The sequence below is a fragment of the Myotis myotis genome, unplaced genomic scaffold (genome assembly GCF_014108235.1).
Source record: "Myotis myotis isolate mMyoMyo1 unplaced genomic scaffold, mMyoMyo1.p scaffold_m19_p_7, whole genome shotgun sequence".
NCBI lineage: Eukaryota > Metazoa > Chordata > Mammalia > Chiroptera > Vespertilionidae > Myotis > Myotis myotis.
Genome location: NW_023416379.1, coordinates 91,375,656 through 91,392,704, shown reverse-complemented (window position 1 = coordinate 91,392,704; position 17,049 = coordinate 91,375,656). Strand labels below are relative to the sequence as shown.

Here is a 17,049-nt window from a genome sequence, read left to right as displayed (position 1 = left end):
TGCTCTATCCACTGAGCCAAACTGGTTAGGGCAAGACTTATATTTTTGATATTTATTTTATATATTTAAATGCCGTTTAACGAAGAAAAATCAACCAAAACAATGAGTTTGCGTGTCACCTCTGACACGCGTGTCATAGGTTCGCCATCACTGACCTGGGCCCTCAACTCCCTCCCCTCTGGCAGCCATCGGTCTGCTCTCCGTATTTATGACTCTGTTTCAGATTTGTTCATTTACTTTGTTCTTTAGATTCTACAAACAAGTGAAATCATATGGTAGTTGTCTTTTTCCGACTGACTTATTTCACTTAGTGTAATACCCTTTAGGTCTAGCCATGCTGTGGCAGATGGAGGGATTCATTCATTTTTTTTTTTTTTTTTTGTAGCTGAGTAATATCTAATTGTGTACATGTACCACAGCATTTTTATCCACTCACCTCCTGATGGGCAGTTGGGCTGCTTCTAGGCCTTACCTATTGTAAATAGCGCTGCTGTGAAATAGGGGTGCATATATTCTTTCGGATTAGTGTTTTGAGTTTTTAAATATATATATATGCCCAGAAGTGGAATTGCTAAGTCATAATGCAGTTCCATTTTTAATTTTTTTTAATATATTTTTTATTGATTAAGATATTACATATGTGTCCTTGTCCCCACGTTACCCTCTACCCCCCCCCCCCCCCCGCTCATGCCCTCACACCCCCGTTGTCCATGTCCATTGATTAGGCCTATATGCTTGCATACAAGTCCTTTGGTTGATCTTTCCCCCATACCCCCACCCTCCCCTACCTTCCCTCCAAGGCCCGACAGTCCAATCAATGCCTCTCCGTCTCTGGATCAGTCCTTGTTCATCAGCTTATGTTGTTCATTATATTCCACAAATGAGTGAGATCATGTGGTATTTATCCGCTCTCCCGTTCCATCCATGCTGTGGCAAATGGTAAGAGTTCCTTTTTCTTCTTCCTCTTCTTAAAGAATACCTTTCAGCATTTCATATAATGCTGGTTTGGTGGTGATGAACTCCTTTAGCTTTTTCTTATCCGTGAAGCTCTTTATCTGACCTTCTATTCTGAATGATAGCTTTGCTGGATAAAGTAATCTTGGTTGCAGGTTCTTGCTATTCATCACTTTGAATATTTCTTGCCACTCTCTTCTGGCCTGCATGGTTTCTGTTGAGAAATCAGCTGACAGTCGTATGGGTACTCCCTTGTAGGTAACTGACTGTCTTTCTCTTGCTGCTTTTAAGATTCTCTCTTTATCTTTTGCTCTTGGCATTTTAATTATGATGTGTCTTGGTGTGGTCCTCTTTGGATTCCTTTTGTTTGGGGTTCTCTGCACTTCCTGGACTTGTAAGTCCATTTCTTTCACCAGGTAGGGGAAGTTTTCTGTCATTATTTCTTCAAAAAGGTTTTCAATATCTTGCCCTCTCTCTCCTTCTGGTACCCCTATAATTCTGATGTTGGTACGCTTGAAGTTGTCCCAGAGGTTCCTTACACTATCTTCATATTTTTGGAATCTCTTTTCTTTTTTCTTTTTCGGTTGGGTATTTTTTGTTTCTTTGTATTTCAAATCTTTGACTTGATTCTTGGGATCCTCTTGTCTGCTGCTGGATCTCTGTAAATTATTCTTTATTTCAGTCAGTGTATGCTTAATTTCTAGTTGGTCCTTTTTCATGTCCTCCATGGTCTCACTATACTTATTGAGGGATTCATTAAATTTATCGGCGGTTTCCATAAAATTCTTGAAAAACCTTATAAACGTGGCCTTGAACTCTATATCCAGTCGTTTGCTTTCCTCAATTTCTGCCATTTGTGACCTGTTTCTTTGTCTCCGCATTTTGGCAGCTTCCCTGTGTTGATAGAGTGGCCCTGCGCGCCAGGTGTCCTGTAGGGCCCAATAGCTCAGCCTCCCCAGTTACCTGGGGTGGACACTCTTGGTGCACTCTTGGTGCCTTGGTTGTTGTAGGATCACTGGGAGGAATTGAACTCCAGGCCAATTGGCTGTGAGAATCAGCTGTGTCTAAAGTGGGAGAACTTCTGTGCTGAAGACACCCTTCTGGGGCAAGACTTGCTTCAGTGGGGCTTTGGTGCTCACTGAGTCTGCTCCCTGAGTGTGTCCCTTATGGATCTGAGGAGTTGCAATCTGGATGGTCCCCCTCTGACCACTGGGTACAGTGGTTCCTGGATCTAAGGAGGTGCTAATTCAGCCTCTGCCTGAGGCCACACAGCAGGAGCCACGAAGAGGCTCAGCTGTGAAGCAATGCAAGCCGCTGCGGGGCCTTGGGCCTTCTCTTGGAAGTTCCAGGTCTGCCTGGCTTGGCTGCAGATAGGTACATTCACATGCAAAAGCCTCTGCCGCAGCCTGGGTGGGGCGGGGTCTCAGGGAATCAAAGGGCGGATCAAGGAGCTATGGCTGATTCTCCGCCCGGAGTCGCGGGTCTCAGTGACCTGCTAATTGCTGCAAGCACCTCTGAGGGAAAGCCGCCTTCAAGTTCGCCCGCTGCCGGACAGACCAGCTTCTCCCGGTATGAGTCCTGGGTCCCCAGAGACTTCCCGGAACCGGAGTTCAGAGCAGTCGGGAGCTTGTGATTCAAAAAGACAGCCGCGTCCTCAGGTGCCACCCCCTTTCAGCGCGCTCGAGCCGCCGTACCTCTGCACTTCACCTCCGCAGCGCCTCTGGCTCTCAGCGTGCTTTTCTTTCCTTCTAGTTGTAGAATTTACACTCAGCCAGCCTTCCTGTTGTTCTGGATGATGTTTGCTCTGTCCTTTGCGGTAATTTTCAATTGTTGTGAGAGGCGGCAATTTCCCGGTGTTTACCTATGCCGCCATCTTAGTTTCTCCCCATTTTTAATTTTTTGAGGCTCCTCCATACTGTTTTCCACAGTGGCTGCACCAATCTGCATTCCCGCCAACAGTGCGTGAGGGTTCCCTTTTCTCCACATCCTTGCCAGCACTTGTCGTTTGTTGATTTATTGATGACAGCCATTCTGGCAGGTGTGAGGTGCTATCTCACTGTGGTTTTAATTTGCATCTCTCTGATGATTAGTGATGTTGAGCATTTTTCATATGTCTATTGGCCAATTGTATGTCCTCTTTGGAGAAATGTTCAGGCCCTCTGCCCATTTTTTCATTGGATTGTTTGTTTTCTTTGTGTTGAGTTGTCGGAGTTCTTTATACATTTTGGATATTAACCCCTTATCAGATACATCATTGGCAAATATGTTCTCCCATTCGGTAGGTTGTTTTGTTTTGTTGATGGTTTCCTTTGCTGTGCAAAAACTTTTTAGTTTGATGTAGTGTCATTTGTTTATTTTTCTTTTGTTTCCCTTGCCTGAGGAGATATAGCAGAAAAATATTGCTAAGAGAGATGTCAGAGATTTTACTGCCTGTTTTCTTCTAGGAATTTTATGGTTTCAAGTGTTACATTTGTCTAATTCATTTTGAGTGTATTCTTGTGTATGATGTAAGAAAGTGATCTAGTTTCATTTTTTGCATCTATCTGTCCAATTTCCCAACACGATTTATTGAAGAGACTGTCTTTATCCCATTGTATGCTTTTGCCTCCTTTGTCAAATATTAATTAACCATAGAGGCCTGGGTTTATTTCTGGGCTCTGTATTCTGCTTCATGCATCTATATGTCTGCTTTTATGCTTGTACCTTGCTGCTTTGGTTACTATGGCTTTGTAGTATAGTTTGATTTCAGTCAGTGTGGTTCCTCCAACTCAAGATTGCTGTGGCTATTGGGGGTCTTTTTTTAGTTCCATATAAATTTTTGGATTATTTATTCTAGTTCTGTGAAGTATGCCATTAGTATTTTTATAAGAATTGCTGCATTGAATCTATAGATTTGGGTAGTATGGACATTTTAATGATGTTAATTTTTCCTATCCATGAGCACAATATATTTATTTATATCTTCTTCAATTTCTTTTTTCAGTGTTTTATAATGTTTCAAGTACAGGTCTTTTACCTCCTTGGTTAAATTTAGCCTTAGGTACATTTTAATGCAATTGTAAATGGGATTGTTTTCTTAGTTTCCCTGCTTGCCCTTTCTGATAGCTCATTATTGGTGTATAAATATGCAACCAATTTCTGAATATTTATTTTGTATCCTGCTCCTTTACTGGATTCCTTTATCAGTTTTAGTAGCCTTTTGGTGGAATCTTTAGGGTTCTCTCTCTATATATCAGTATTATGTCATCTGCAAATAATGACAACTTTACTTCTTTCCGATTTGGATATCTTTTATTTCCTCTTCTTGTCTGATCGAGTGGCTAGGACTTACAGTACTATGTTGAATAAGAGTGGTAAAGCCCTAGACCAGCGGTTCTCAACCTGTGGGTCGCAACCCCTTTGGCGATTGAACGACCCTTTCACAGGGGTCGCCTAAGACCATCCTGCATATCAGATATTTACATGACGATTCATAACAGTAGCAACGTTACAGTTATGAAGTAGCAACGAAAATAATTTTATGGTTGGGTCACAACACGAAGAACTGTATTTAAAGGGCCAGAAGGTTGAGAACCACTGCCCTAGATCAAGCATGTCAAACTCGAGGCATGAGTTTGACATGCTCAATGGTTTGGCTCAGTGGCTAGAGCGTTGGCCCTTGGACAGAAGGGTTGCGGGTTCGATTCTGGTTGCGAGCATGTGCTTCTGATGGTCAGGGCATGTGCAGAAGGCAACCGATTGATGTGTCTATCTCACCAATTGATGTGTCTCGCTCACGATGTCTCTCCTCCCTTTCACTCTCTCTCTCAAAAAAAGAGTGGTTCCCGGCCAGCGGTGCGGCTCAGTGATTGAACATCGACCTATGAACCAGGAGATCCCAGTTCAATTCTCAGTGAGGGCACATGCCAGCTTGTGGGCTCCATCCCCAGTAGGGGGCGTGCAGGAGGCAGCCAATTGATGGTTCTCTCTCATCATTGATGTTTCTATCCCTCTCTCCCTCTTCTTTCCTCTATGAAGTTAATAAAATATATTTTTTAAAAAAAGAAAAGATTTTTTTAAATACATCCCTATCTTATTGTGATACTAAGGGAAACACTTTTAACTTTTCCCCATTGAGAATGATGTTAGATGTGTTTGTCATATATGGCCTTTGTTATGTTAAAGTATGCTCCCTCTATTCCCACTTTGCTGAGTTTTTATCATAAAGGGCGCTGAATTTTGTCAGATGCTTTTTCTGCATCTATTGATATCTATTGATCATATCTATTGGTATGACCATATGATTTTAATCCTTCATTTTGTTTATATGATGTATCACATTAATTAATTTGCTGATATTGCACCAACCTTGCATCCCTGGAATAAATCCCATATGGTCGTGGTGTGTTATCTTTTGAATGTATTGCTGGATCCGATTTGCTAATATTTTGTTGAGGATTTTTCCACCTATGTCCGTCAGGGATGCTGGCCTATAATTTTCTTTCTTTGTGGTGTCTTTATCTGGTTTTGGATTAGATAATGCTGGTGCATGTGCAGGCTTGTATTTCTCGGTGCCTGGGTGAGTGAGACCGAGAAAGGCAGGTTTGTGAGCAGTTATATAGACAGACAAATGGAGACGGGCAGCCCTGTCTTAGGACTGGCAGAAGCCCAGGCATTGGAAAGAAGAGGCAGAGACTGACAGATAGAAAAGACAAGAAACACGGAGACTCAAAGAGTCATCAGAAAAACTACATAGCGATGGGGCTGAGGCTGTCAGACACTTCGGGCTCTTGGCCCAGCGTGTGCCAGTCCCAGAGAGCGAGCTCCTCACAGAGGGTTCTGTGCTTCAGCAGCCACACAGCGCCCTCTCCTGGATGGCACAGGCCTGGCAGGCGCAGGGCCGGCCACCCTCCCGTGTCTGCATGGGAACCATTTTCGGAGCCTGAGGTTTGAAGGCAGGTCTGGCCTTCAGCCACCATGATGCTCCCATTGGCCTCCGCCCCCTGGCCTTCTCCTGGATGTCAGGGAGGACCGCTCTCAGCAGCTGGTTGTCCCCGAGGTCCAACTGGGTCCTAATGCTGTGCCATCCTGCCCAGGGCCAGCCCGGGAAGCAGGGGGGATGTGAGACACTCCCCAGGGTCTCCATGCACAGCTGGGAAGGCGTTCACTGTCGGACACACCTCACCTAAGACGGGCACACCTCATCCACAGCCACCCGCACAGACGGAGTAGTCACCACCCTCCTTGGCCAGCAGAGGGCAGTCAAGTATCTTGTTCCAACCAAACCTGACGATTATGCCTGTCTGCCAACAGATGTCAGTAAGGTGTTTTGAGGAAGCGAGGTCTTGTGCTAATTGACACAAAGGGGCCTGACCCAGCCCAGACTTGGGGGAGGTGGAGACTGGGATCAGGAAGGTGTCCTCTAGAAGCCTCCATCCTGCCTGGGCAAAGGCCGGTGGTCCTGGACCCCCAGGTCAGGAGCTGCCCGTTTCTATGAAAAGCATCGGATTTCTTCCTACCTCTGGACTCCAAACCTTGGGCTTCTCCCTTCTTTGCCCCCTCCCCTCGCCCTCACCAATTAGTCATGGAGTCTGGCCGGGTTTCCTGATATTGTCCCCCAGTAGGAATTCTTCCTGCTCCCCAGGTGCAGGCCGGCCTCCACCATTCAGGGCACCCCTCCCTGGCTGGCCTTTGGGACTACTGGGTTGTCCCATTTCCCCCCAAAGCAGCCCTTCGTCCCTTACACACAACTGCAGAGTGACTGCCCAACACCTCTTCCCACCTGAACGTCTCCATGTATAAACTCTCAGAGTTTCCCGGTGGCCCAGAGTGTCAGTCCAATCACATCAGGCCGTGACCAGGGAGGCCGACTGGCTCTGTGGGCCCGAAGGGTAGCCTGGGCCTAGCGTGGGGAAGGGTGTTCCCAGGGCCATGCTCTCTGGGATGTGGTGAGCCGCCCTGAAAGGTCACACGTGGCAGGGGGCCAGTCAAATGGGTTCAATGACAACAAAGTTCCCCAGGCCAGGGCTCCTGGGCTCCAAGTCTGTCTCGGAGCTTCCCTGGGTAACTCCACACCACTGGGAGAGGACCGTGCTTACAGGACTTGGGGTTGGCTGGAAACAGGTGTTCTTCCATTTTATCCTTGGGGTCCAAAAACCCAAGTTTGAATCCTCGTTCTGCCAGTTAGATGCTGTGTGCCCTCAGGTAGGTCTCTTGCCCTCTCTGAGTCTCCATTTCCTCATCTCCTAAATGAGGGTGATGATATCTGCCTCCCAAGATTGCTGTGAAGATTTTAACTTTTTATAATGAACATTTAAAAAAAATATTTTTATTGATTTTAGAGAGGAAGGGAGAGGGAGAGCTAGAAACATCAATAATGAGAGAACATATACTCATCACCAGGCTTCAGCAATTGCCAACTCAGGGCCAGTCTGGTTTGCTCAGCATTCCACTTCTTAATCCCCTTTTTCCCCTGGACTATTTAAGAGCAAATCCCAGTCACATAATTATTTCACCTGGAAGTACTTGAGTATGTCTCTGTCAGAGATAAGAACTTTTTTTTTTTTTGCCTAAAAGATGACAACAGTACCATTATCACCTCTGACAAATTTATAACAATTATTTAATAATCTTAAGATCCTTCGGTTTTCCTTGACTGGCTCACGTCTTCTCACAGCTGATCTGTTTGAATCATTTGTGGCATGCTTCTTACGTCCCTTTCAGTCCATTACACTTCCCTTTCCCACTTTTTTCCTCATTTATTTATTGAAAAATCAGATAATTTCTCTGGTGGAGTCTCTCATAGCCTGGATGTCGCTGACTGCACCTCGGGGGGTCATTTAACAGGACCCACGGCTCACGTGGTTCTTGTAAACTGGTAGATAACCCAGAGACCTAAGCGGAGTCAGCTATGCCGGGAGCCCGCAGCTGGAGAGACAGAGACGCTGCCCTCGGGAGGCAGGGAATGGCTGAGTGTTAGGGCTGCTCAGCGGGTTCAGCGTGTCAGGGATGGAGTGGGAACGTGGATGGAGAGCCCTGAACTTGTGGCCCCACTGAGTAAGCTCTCTGATTGGTGGCTTTCGCAACGGCCTTGGGACCTGGGGCAAGAGGATGGCGAAAGGCAAGAAGGAATCGACCGCCCAGTTCTTGGATCCGTTTGAGGTGGTTCTGTGTGATCCATGAGTTGGGTAACCAATTCCTTCATTCGCTGTATGGGGTAGAGCTGTGGTTCTCAACCTTCCTAACGCCGCGACCCTTTAATACAGTTCCTCATGCTGTGGTGACCCCCAATGTCATTGTTACAAATTGAACATAATGAAAGCATAGTGATTCATCACAAAACAATATGTAATTATATATGTGTTTTCCGGTGGTCTTAGGCGACCCCTGTGAAAGGGTCGTTCGACCCCTAAAGGGGTCGCGACCCACAGGTTGAGAACCGCTGGGGCAGAGGGTCTTATCTAGGCCCTACGTCTACTCTGGCAAAAGCTGTGTCCCCAAGCCCGATTTGTGACCCAGTTTCCATTTCTGATGAGTCATTTGTCAGGAGCTGTCACCCCGCCCTCACATTGGGCCAACTGAGCTGCTGCTCAACTTCCAGGAGCCGTAAGCAGCCTTCGCTTGGCTCCGAGGGACCAGGGAGGGACCAGGGAGGGATGAGCCAGCTCCCAGCCCTCTCCCTGGCGTTGGCAGGGCCCCTTGGGCACAGTCCCCATCCCTCCACCGCAGCGTGCCCGGTGGGCGCGGGGCAAGTCTGAACGCCCTCCCTGTGTCCGAGCAGGTGCGGGAGCTGAGTGACACCGAGTTCCCGCACTCCTTCCTGGTGTCCGGGAAGCAGCGCACCCTGCAGCTGCAGGCCAGGTGGGCGGCGGCTGCGGGCGGGGTGGGGGGGGGGGCGAAGTGGGAGGGCCCATCTCAACACCGTGTTCACTTTCCGAGCAGGTCCCAGGAGGAAATGATTTCTTGGATGCAGGTATCAGACCAACCCAGGGCCCCTGGGATTCTGACCCACCACCCAGGCAGAGGGGGGGGGGCGGGGGAGGGCGCATGCATGGGCGGGGCGGGGTGGGTTTTGTGCGGGTGCCCGCTGCTCCCTGCTCTTCCTCGGAGCTGCCCTGTGGCAGTTTGGAGTCGCACCTGAGTTAGAATGGTGCTGCCTCTCGCTGTCCAGCTGGGTGGCCTGGACCAAGTCACTCACACCCCTGGGCCTCAGTGTTCACATCTGTAGTCTGGGGGGAAGGGTTTCTCCCCTGGAGTCAGCCCGTGTGCGCTGAGTATCCCGCGCCCAGCAGCTCTCAGCAGTGTCTGCCGAGGGTGTGGGTGGATGGACCGATGAACAGGCCCCCTGCCCCCCTTTAGCGGCTCCCTGCCCCCCCCAGGCCTGCCAAGCAGCTATTGACCAAATCGAGAAGCGGAATGAAACCTTCAAGGCTGCGGCGCAGGGCCCCGAGGGAGCCGCCCAGGGCCAGGAGGTAAGGAAGACTTAGTGTTCCTCCTGGAGCCGCCGGCCTGGAGCCGCCAGCTTCCCCGGCAGCTCCGAGGGCGGGGGGTCACCCAGGAGTGATTTGAAGGGACCGGGGAAGCCCACCCACCCCAGCAGCACCCTGTCAGAGACTCAGAGCCACAGGTTCCCACCAGCAAACAATCCCCTTGGCGGCCTCCAGGCACCTAGCCCCAGGGAGGCCTCAGCCTCCTCCAGGCGCCTAGCCCCAGGGAGGCCTCAGCCTCCTCCAGGCGCCTAGCCCCAGGGAGGCCTCAGCCTCCTCCAGGCGCCTAGCCCCAGGGAGGCCTCAGCCTCCTCCAGGCGCCTAGCCCCAGGGAGGCCTCAGCCTCCTCCAGGCGCCTAGCCCCAGGGAGGCCTCAGCCTCCTCCAGGCGCCTAGCCTAGCCCCAGGGAGGCCTCAGCCTCCTCCAGGCGCCTAGCCCCAGGGAGGCCTCAGCCTCCTCCAGGCGCCTAGCCCCAGGGAGGCCTCAGCCTCCTCCAGGCGCCTAGCCCCAGGGAGGCCTCAGCCTCCTCCAGGCGCCTAGCCCCAGGGAGGCCTCAGTCTCCTCCAGGCGCCTAGCCCCAGGGAGGGCTCAGCCTCCTCCAGGCACCTAGCCCCAGGGAGGCCTCAGCCTCCTCCAGGCGCCTAGCCCCAGGGAGGGCTCAGCCTCCTCCAGGCACCTAGCCCCAGGGAGGCCTCAGCCTCCTCCAGGCGCCTAGCCCCAGGGAGGGCTCAGCCTCCTCCAGGCGCCTAGCCCCAGGGAGGGCTCAGCCTCCTCCAGGCGCCTAGCCCCAGGGAGGGCTCAGCCTCCTCCAGGCGCCTAGCCCCAGGGAGGCCTCAGTCTCCTCCAGGCGCCTAGCCCCAGGGAGGGCTCAGCCTCCTCCAGGCGCCTAGCCCCAGGGAGGCCTCAGTCTCCTCCAGGCACCTAGCCCCAGGGAGGGCTCAGCCTCCTCCAGGCACCTAGCCCCAGGGAGGGCTCAGCCTCCTCCAGGCACCTAGCCCCAGGGAGGCCTCAGCCTCCTCCAGGCACCTAGCCCCAGGGAGGGCTCAGCCTCGCAGCCTTGGCTGGGAGGGCGCTGGGGGTGCAGGTTTGGGTTGAAAGCACCAGAGAAATGTAAGCCCTGGGGAAGGTGGAGGCAGGAGGGGGGGGTCAGGGAGAGGATGACTCCTTTCAGACCTGAGCCCTGAACGCTGGCTTGCTGGGGGGCTGTGCGGAGTCACTAGACTGCTCTGGGCCTCAGTTTGCTCACCTGTGAAATGGGAACGATAGTAACCGAGCTGCCCTGTGGCCTCTCCCGTTCAGTCCGCTCCCCGGGGGTGAGGCACTGGGAAGCCCACATGAATCTCGCCGAGCAGGTGGGCAGGGCCCGGGCTCCGGAGTGGGCAAAAGAGGGTGATGAAGTGCCCACCCTGCTGCCCCCAGCTGCAGTCGGAGGAGCTGGGCCTGCGGGCGCCACAGTGGGTCCGGGACAACATGGTGACCATGTGCATGCGCTGCCAGGAGCCCTTCAACGCCCTGACGCGCCGCCGCCACCACTGCCGGGCTTGCGGCTACGTAAGTGCCCCTGCCAGCACCCCCTCCCTGCCGACTAGCCCGCTCCAACCAGTGCAGCCCAGAGGGGCTGGCATGAGCTGCGCCAGGCGTGGGAGGGGCCTGTCTGGACCTCACAGCGCCCACTGGTGAAGCAGGACCCGCACCCTCCCCCTAAACTACGTGCTCAGGACACTCCCCAAAGTGACCCTATTAACTCACCTGCTCCCTTACCATGTCCCGAGGCCCCCAGACCATGGTCTCCAGTGTCAGGGGGAGGGACATGCAAGCCCCAGCCCTTCTCCGACCTCGTCAGCCCCACGCCTGTAACGACGCCCTCGTCCTCTCCTCATGACTCGCTTCACTAGCTGTCCCCTCCGCTCCTCCCAAGCCCTCAGCACTCCAGCATCTGAGTTCTGTAGCTAGCTCTCCCGCCCAGCCTCGGCCTCAGCTTCCTCACCTGCGCAGTGGGATGATCATGCCTGCCTCCAGGGCGGTGGTGAGGCCTGGGCTAAGGAAGGTGCCCCTTTCCTCTCCTCCTCCTTTCCTCCCGCCCCCAGAGCTCAGGCCCCTCAGAGGAGCGAGTCACAGGCGAAGGAGGAAGGGGCCTGTCCCTGCAGGCAGAGCTCACCGGCTGTGTAACACCTGCCGCACTGAGTTCTCTCTGCTGACATCACAGCCCCCCCCCACACACCCCTCTCTGCAAACAGAGAAGCGGACCTCAGTGTTAATGAACTCTGGGGATGGGGACCGGAGGCCAGCTGGGCAGGCTGGGGCAGGGAGGTGTCCCCGAATGGTGTTAAAGTGCAATCAGAACACAGCGAATGTCTAGGACTGGGACATGCCTATGTGGAGCCTGAAGAGAGTTACATCCCGGGTCCGGGGATTAGCTACTGTTCTCGGTGAGTCACGTCCGTAAATAAGACCGGAGTCCATTCACACTTGGGATGTAGTAAGTAGTTCCTAAAAAAATATTTAAAGTAGTTAAGAAGTACAAACAGGCACGAAGGACAGTATAACAACCCAGGAGGCAGGTACACGGGAGCAATAAAATATTCTGACAGCTAAATGAAGTGTATGGTCCTGGATCCTGGATCAGAAACAACAGCAGCTCCGGAGGTGGCTGCTGGGACACGGAGGGGCGGGGCTTGATGGGAGCCACACCTTCATAATGACACTGTCCGTGTGAAACCTCCTGGCAGTGAGTGTAGGCAGGAGCGTGCTCTAGTCTAGCTCCTGGGAGATCCCAGCTGCATAATTAAGGGTGAGGCGTCACGATGACTATAATTTACATTCAAATGGTTCAGAAAAAATAAAATACACATATACAGAGAGAGGTAAAAATGTTAACAGTTGGGGATTGGGTGGTGGGGGAGTATCATTGAATTATTCTTTCACCTCGGCTGCAGGTTTGAAATTGTTCAAAATGAAAAGTTGGAGGAGGAGAAAAGAAATACACACTAATAACATTTAACAATTAAATCTCAATAAAAATAAAGTAAAATACCCCCAAGGTAGTCGAAGCCCCCAGTGTGCGGATGCAAGGTGCCCTTGGCCCGGCGAGGGTTCCTCCCGCCTGGGATACCTTTGTACTGCGTGAGTCATCCTCTCGGTGGTTGGGTGCCCAGTTTCTGTCTCCCGCCTGCCAGACGGGAATCCTGGCGAGGGCGGGCCCTCCGTCCCCCGCTGAGCTGGGCACACCCAGGGGCTCACTGCGGACTAGCCCTCTCCCTCCCCTCTCTCTCTTGCCCTCATTTCCAAGCCCACATCCTGGACACACAGTGGCACCCCAGTCTTCCTGGAAGTCACGTCCTGTAGCACCCCGTGTTTTTTTCGAGCCTCAACATGCCTCTTTCACCCGGTCGCCCCAAGCCTGATCCACCCGGCCTTCTTGGGGCCTCTGCGTGGTGGAGTCACCAGGGCAGGTCTTCCTGGCAAAACAACCAGCCCGTCATTTTTGTACTGGAACAGGCTTGGCTCTGGGATTGAGCGGAATGCAAAATTTGCATGAATCTTAAATCTAAACTGCGGGAGGACATGTCCTGTCCGTGGAGGGCCAGTTGCAGCCAGTGAGCTGTGTGGCCCTGACAAGTGGCCGCCCCTCTGGCTGCCCCGAGTTGAGGCCCCGCCTGGCTGCTGGGAGAGGGAGTGGGTGGCAGAGGGGACTGAGAGCTCCGGGAGAAGGGGATCAGGCACAGGAGTGCAGGGAAGCGCTGGGGTTGACAGCTGCCTGCTCTCAGGGCATCTGGAGGGGAGAGAAGCCAGGCACCGGCAGAGGCACCGGGCGTCAGCCCCCCCGCTGGGGAGGCCCAGCCTGAGCTCTCCTCCTGCTGTGGGCTGCGGGCAGCAGGCTCTCCACCTGAGCGGGGATGCCCCTCTGTCTGCCTTCCTCTCTGCGCCTCGCCTTTCTTCCTCCTGCCCCTCCCCAGCTACTCTCCCCCGCTCCCCCACTCCCAGCCAAGGTACCACATGGTCCTCCCGCCTCACCCAAGGCCACGGCCCCCTGCCCTCCTCCCTCAGGTGGTGTGCGCCAGGTGCTCCGACTACCGGGCTGAGCTCAAATATGACGCCAACAGGCCCAACCGCGTCTGCCTCCACTGCTACACTTTCCTCACCGGCCACGTGCTCCCTGAGGACAAGGAGGACAAGAGGAGGGGCATCCTGGAGGTGAGGGCGCCATCCTCCGTTCAGCCAAGGTCTGCGGGGCTGCCACGTGTGGGCACTGTCCTGGGTGTGGCCCGCCTGTCCTGGGTGTGGCCCGCCTGGCCACATTCTCCCTCCTCCCTCTGCCCACGGCAACCCCTCCTGCCCCTTCCCCAGCAGCCAGCTGTCCCCACAGGAAAGCAGCTTTGGGTCCAGGCTGTCGTCCAGGCCCTGCCACCTTCCCTGTGTCCCCATCCAGTGACCGCACAGCCTCTCCCAACAGTCCCTGCTCACACCCCCAGCAGATGAAGGCGGGGGTGGGGGTGGGGGTACCGATTCCATTTTACAGATGGGGAAACTGAGGCTCCAGGTCAGGGTCTCACTGCTGGAAAGAGGCAGATGGGAGACTCCATTCTAACCAGAAGGGACTCAGGGACCTGTCTCATGGGAACCCAGGGCAGTGACTTGCCCGTGGTCACCCAGCGAGTTAGGAGCCAGCGCCATGGCCTCCCACAGCCGTCCTCGCGGCTGCCCTCGGGCCTGGCTGAGTGGCTCACCCCCCCCCCCCAGGCCCTCCCAGGTGCTCCCTCGCTGCTGGGCAGCACCTGTGGGCGCTAGCTGTATTCAGCTTCGTGCTACAAATACAGTGTGACCCGGCCTGGCACAGTGTGCCCTCTGCCCCCCTCACTAGAGGCCAGTGGGCATCCCACTGCCCCTGGGAGGGGAGAAGACCAGCCTATTCCAGCCGAACACAGCTCCCAGGCTTCCAGCTGGTTCCTTTCCATGGGCATCTGCCTGCCTTCCAGTCCTCCCCATTGTGCTAGGTCCAGCCCCTGTCACACCTTCGCTGACCATTCGGCAACACAGCCCGCCCCTGGAGAGAGGGGAGGGCCAGCCCCTTCTCAGGCCCTAATTGTGTTCCCTGGGGGAACTTTCAGGTGAAAAGCCCCCCAGCACCTGCCCCAGTTCAGGCTGACCAGGGTTTGACCAGCTCTGCCACTGGCCAGCTGGTGACCACAGGCCCATGATGGCACCTCTCTGAGCCTCAGGGACCAAGAACTGCCCTGCAGGGTGGCTGCAGGACCGGAAATAGTGACTGTCCGGCTCCCGGAGCGACACGGTCACACCGCGGGCTCTGTCCTCTGGTTGTAGAAGGGGTCCACGGCGGGGGCCGAGCGGAGCCTCATGGGCAGCTTCCTGCAGCTCGTCGGGGACAAGTGGGGCAAGAGCAGCACCCGGGGCTGGTGTGTCATCCCCCGGGACGACCCCCTTGTGCTCTACATCTATGCGGCCCCCCAGGTAATGCCCCCACCTGCCCCCAGGCCTTGGCCTTCTCACAGCACGTGGGGGTGGGCGAGGGGGATATTGTTGCCCCATACCTCAGATTTGGAGACTGAGACCCAGTGCGGACATAGTTCTCTGGAGCCACAGGATTAGTGGCTTTCAAGGCTGGGCCCAGACTCCAGGGCACAACTGCTTTGTCCTCAAGGGGCAGCCAATTCTCCTTCCCCTGATGCCCTCCCGCCAGCCCTCCTCCCTCCTGGGCCTGTGGAAGTGGGGGCAGGTGTGTGACTGTCTGAGGCAGCGGGGCCGGATGGGAGGGCAGCGGCCCACGGCTCTCTCCTCCCTCCCAGGACATGCGGGCTCACACCTCCATCCCCCTGCTGGGCTACCAGGTGACCACGGGGCCCCAGGGGGACCCCCGAGTCTTCCAGCTGCAGCAGTCCGGCCAGCTGTACACCTTCAAGGCCGACACCGAGGAGCTGTGCGGCCGCTGGGCGAAAGCCATGGAGCGGGCGGCCAGCGGCTGGAGCCCCGGCGACCCCGAGGACGGGGACCTGTCTGACTGAGCCCAGCGGCCGCGCTCCCGCTCAGGCCTGGCTCCTGCCACGGCTGCCCCGTGGCCTCTGACCGCCCCCCCGCGCCGAGCCCGGTCGCTCTCTAGTTACCGGTGCCCAGGCCGTGTGTCCTGATTGGTGACCGAGCCTCCCGGTTTGCCCAGCGCTGAGGGGGATCCCGGGACGTGGGCCTTTCAGTGGTAAAGCCGGAATGTCCGAGGTCACCGGGGCGGCTGGTCACCAGTGTGGTTCTCACCTTGGGCTGCACGTTAGTATCACCTGGGGTCTTTCACACAGACCCCTAGAAATAGAAAAATAAACTAAAAATTTGAAATGCCACCGCCGGTAGCCGTCACCAAAGACTTCTGACTTCCTTGGTCTGGGATGGGAGGCACGGGTGTGTTTCAGGAGCACCCACCGGAGTCTCACGTGCAGCCTGGCCTCCCCGATGGGGCAGAGAGCGAGCAAGGCCCCTGGCTGAGCACCTATCGAGTGCCAGGTGTGATGGTCAGCAGCAGCAGCAGCACCATCACCACCATCATCAGCACCATCATCCCATCATCAGCACCTGCTGGGCCAGGCGCTGTGCTGGGAGCCTGACACGGGTGACCTTTCACCCTCAGGAGTAATGCCCCCATTTTCCAGGCGGGACACTGAGGCTTGGAGTGGCTCCATCCCTGGCTCAGGCTCACACAGCCGGTGGATGCCAGGGCAGGCTGTAGCCTGGTGCACGCAGATCAAGGCTCTCCCAGGCAGCAGAGCAATAGAGCAAAGCCACGGGGGGAAGACAGCAGGGGAGAGGTGGGTGGAGGAGGGAGGCAGGCACCTCTCAGGCCCCCTGGCTGGGAGTGGGGCTGCTTTTTCTTTTCTTTTTTACTTAAATATATTTTATTGCTTTCTTACAGAGAGGAAGGGAGAGGGATAGAGAGTTAGAAACATCGATGAGAGAGAAACATCGATCAGCTGCCTCCTGCACACTCCCTACTGGGGATGTGTCTGCAACCAAGGTACATGCCCCTGACCGGAATCGAACCTGGGACCCTTGAGTCCGCAGGCGGAAGCTCTATCCACTGAGCCAAACCGGTTAGGGTGGGGCTGCTTTTTCATAAGGAACCACCAGGGGGTGGCAGTGGTCAGCAGGCCACCTGCAGCGGCCCCAGCCTGGGCCCGGACACCCTCAGCCACTTCCACCAGGTCCAGACGCTGCCAGCTCCTGCCCTTGAGGATGGCGGACAGTCAAGTCGTAGATCTTTGCCCATTTCCAGGCCCAGCACTCCGCCTGCTCCCAACCTGAGGCTGCCTGCCTCCTGGAGGGTGTTTTAAAGGCCCCAGAACCCCTCCTTGGCACAGTCTCTGGGGACCAGGCTGGCCACAGGCCCATCCCCTCACTCAACAGTCTCCGTCGAGCATCTGCTGTGAGCCCAGTGCGGCTGCTGTACTGGGGCTGCAGCAGTCAACGAGGCAGACGGAAAGTTCTGCCTTCCTCGGGGAGCTAACCAACAGCAGAAGGATGTAAATGTGGAGCGTATCGGTGTGACAAGTGCTTACATATGGTGACGAACCATCCTGGACTTTCCTAGTTTTACAACCCGAAGTCTCAAGTCCCAGGAAGCCCCGCAGCT

At 54.6% G+C, this 17,049-nt stretch overlaps 1 protein-coding gene across 4 annotated transcripts in view; it reads left to right on the top strand.

Annotated features, from left to right (window-relative positions):
* FGD2 (FYVE, RhoGEF and PH domain containing 2) overlaps positions 1–15,766 on the top strand; it is a 33,230-nt gene extending 17,464 nt beyond the window's left edge. For 2 of the 4 annotated variants that reach the window (XM_036317456.1, XM_036317455.1), the window contains exons 10-16: positions 8,714–8,793; positions 8,875–8,905; positions 9,312–9,404; positions 10,839–10,970; positions 13,467–13,613; positions 14,742–14,888; positions 15,224–15,766. In XM_036317456.1, the coding sequence (XP_036173349.1) occupies positions 8,714–8,793; positions 8,875–8,905; positions 9,312–9,404; positions 10,839–10,970; positions 13,467–13,613; positions 14,742–14,888; positions 15,224–15,439 (846 nt within the window). In that variant the 3' untranslated portion in view covers positions 15,440–15,766. The remainder of the gene's footprint in view (positions 1–8,713; positions 8,794–8,874; positions 8,906–9,311; positions 9,405–10,838; positions 10,971–13,466; positions 13,614–14,741; positions 14,889–15,223) is intronic. The other 2 variants (XM_036317457.1, XM_036317458.1) reach the window with 2 other exon arrangements.
* Positions 15,767–17,049: the final 1,283 nt, after the last annotated feature.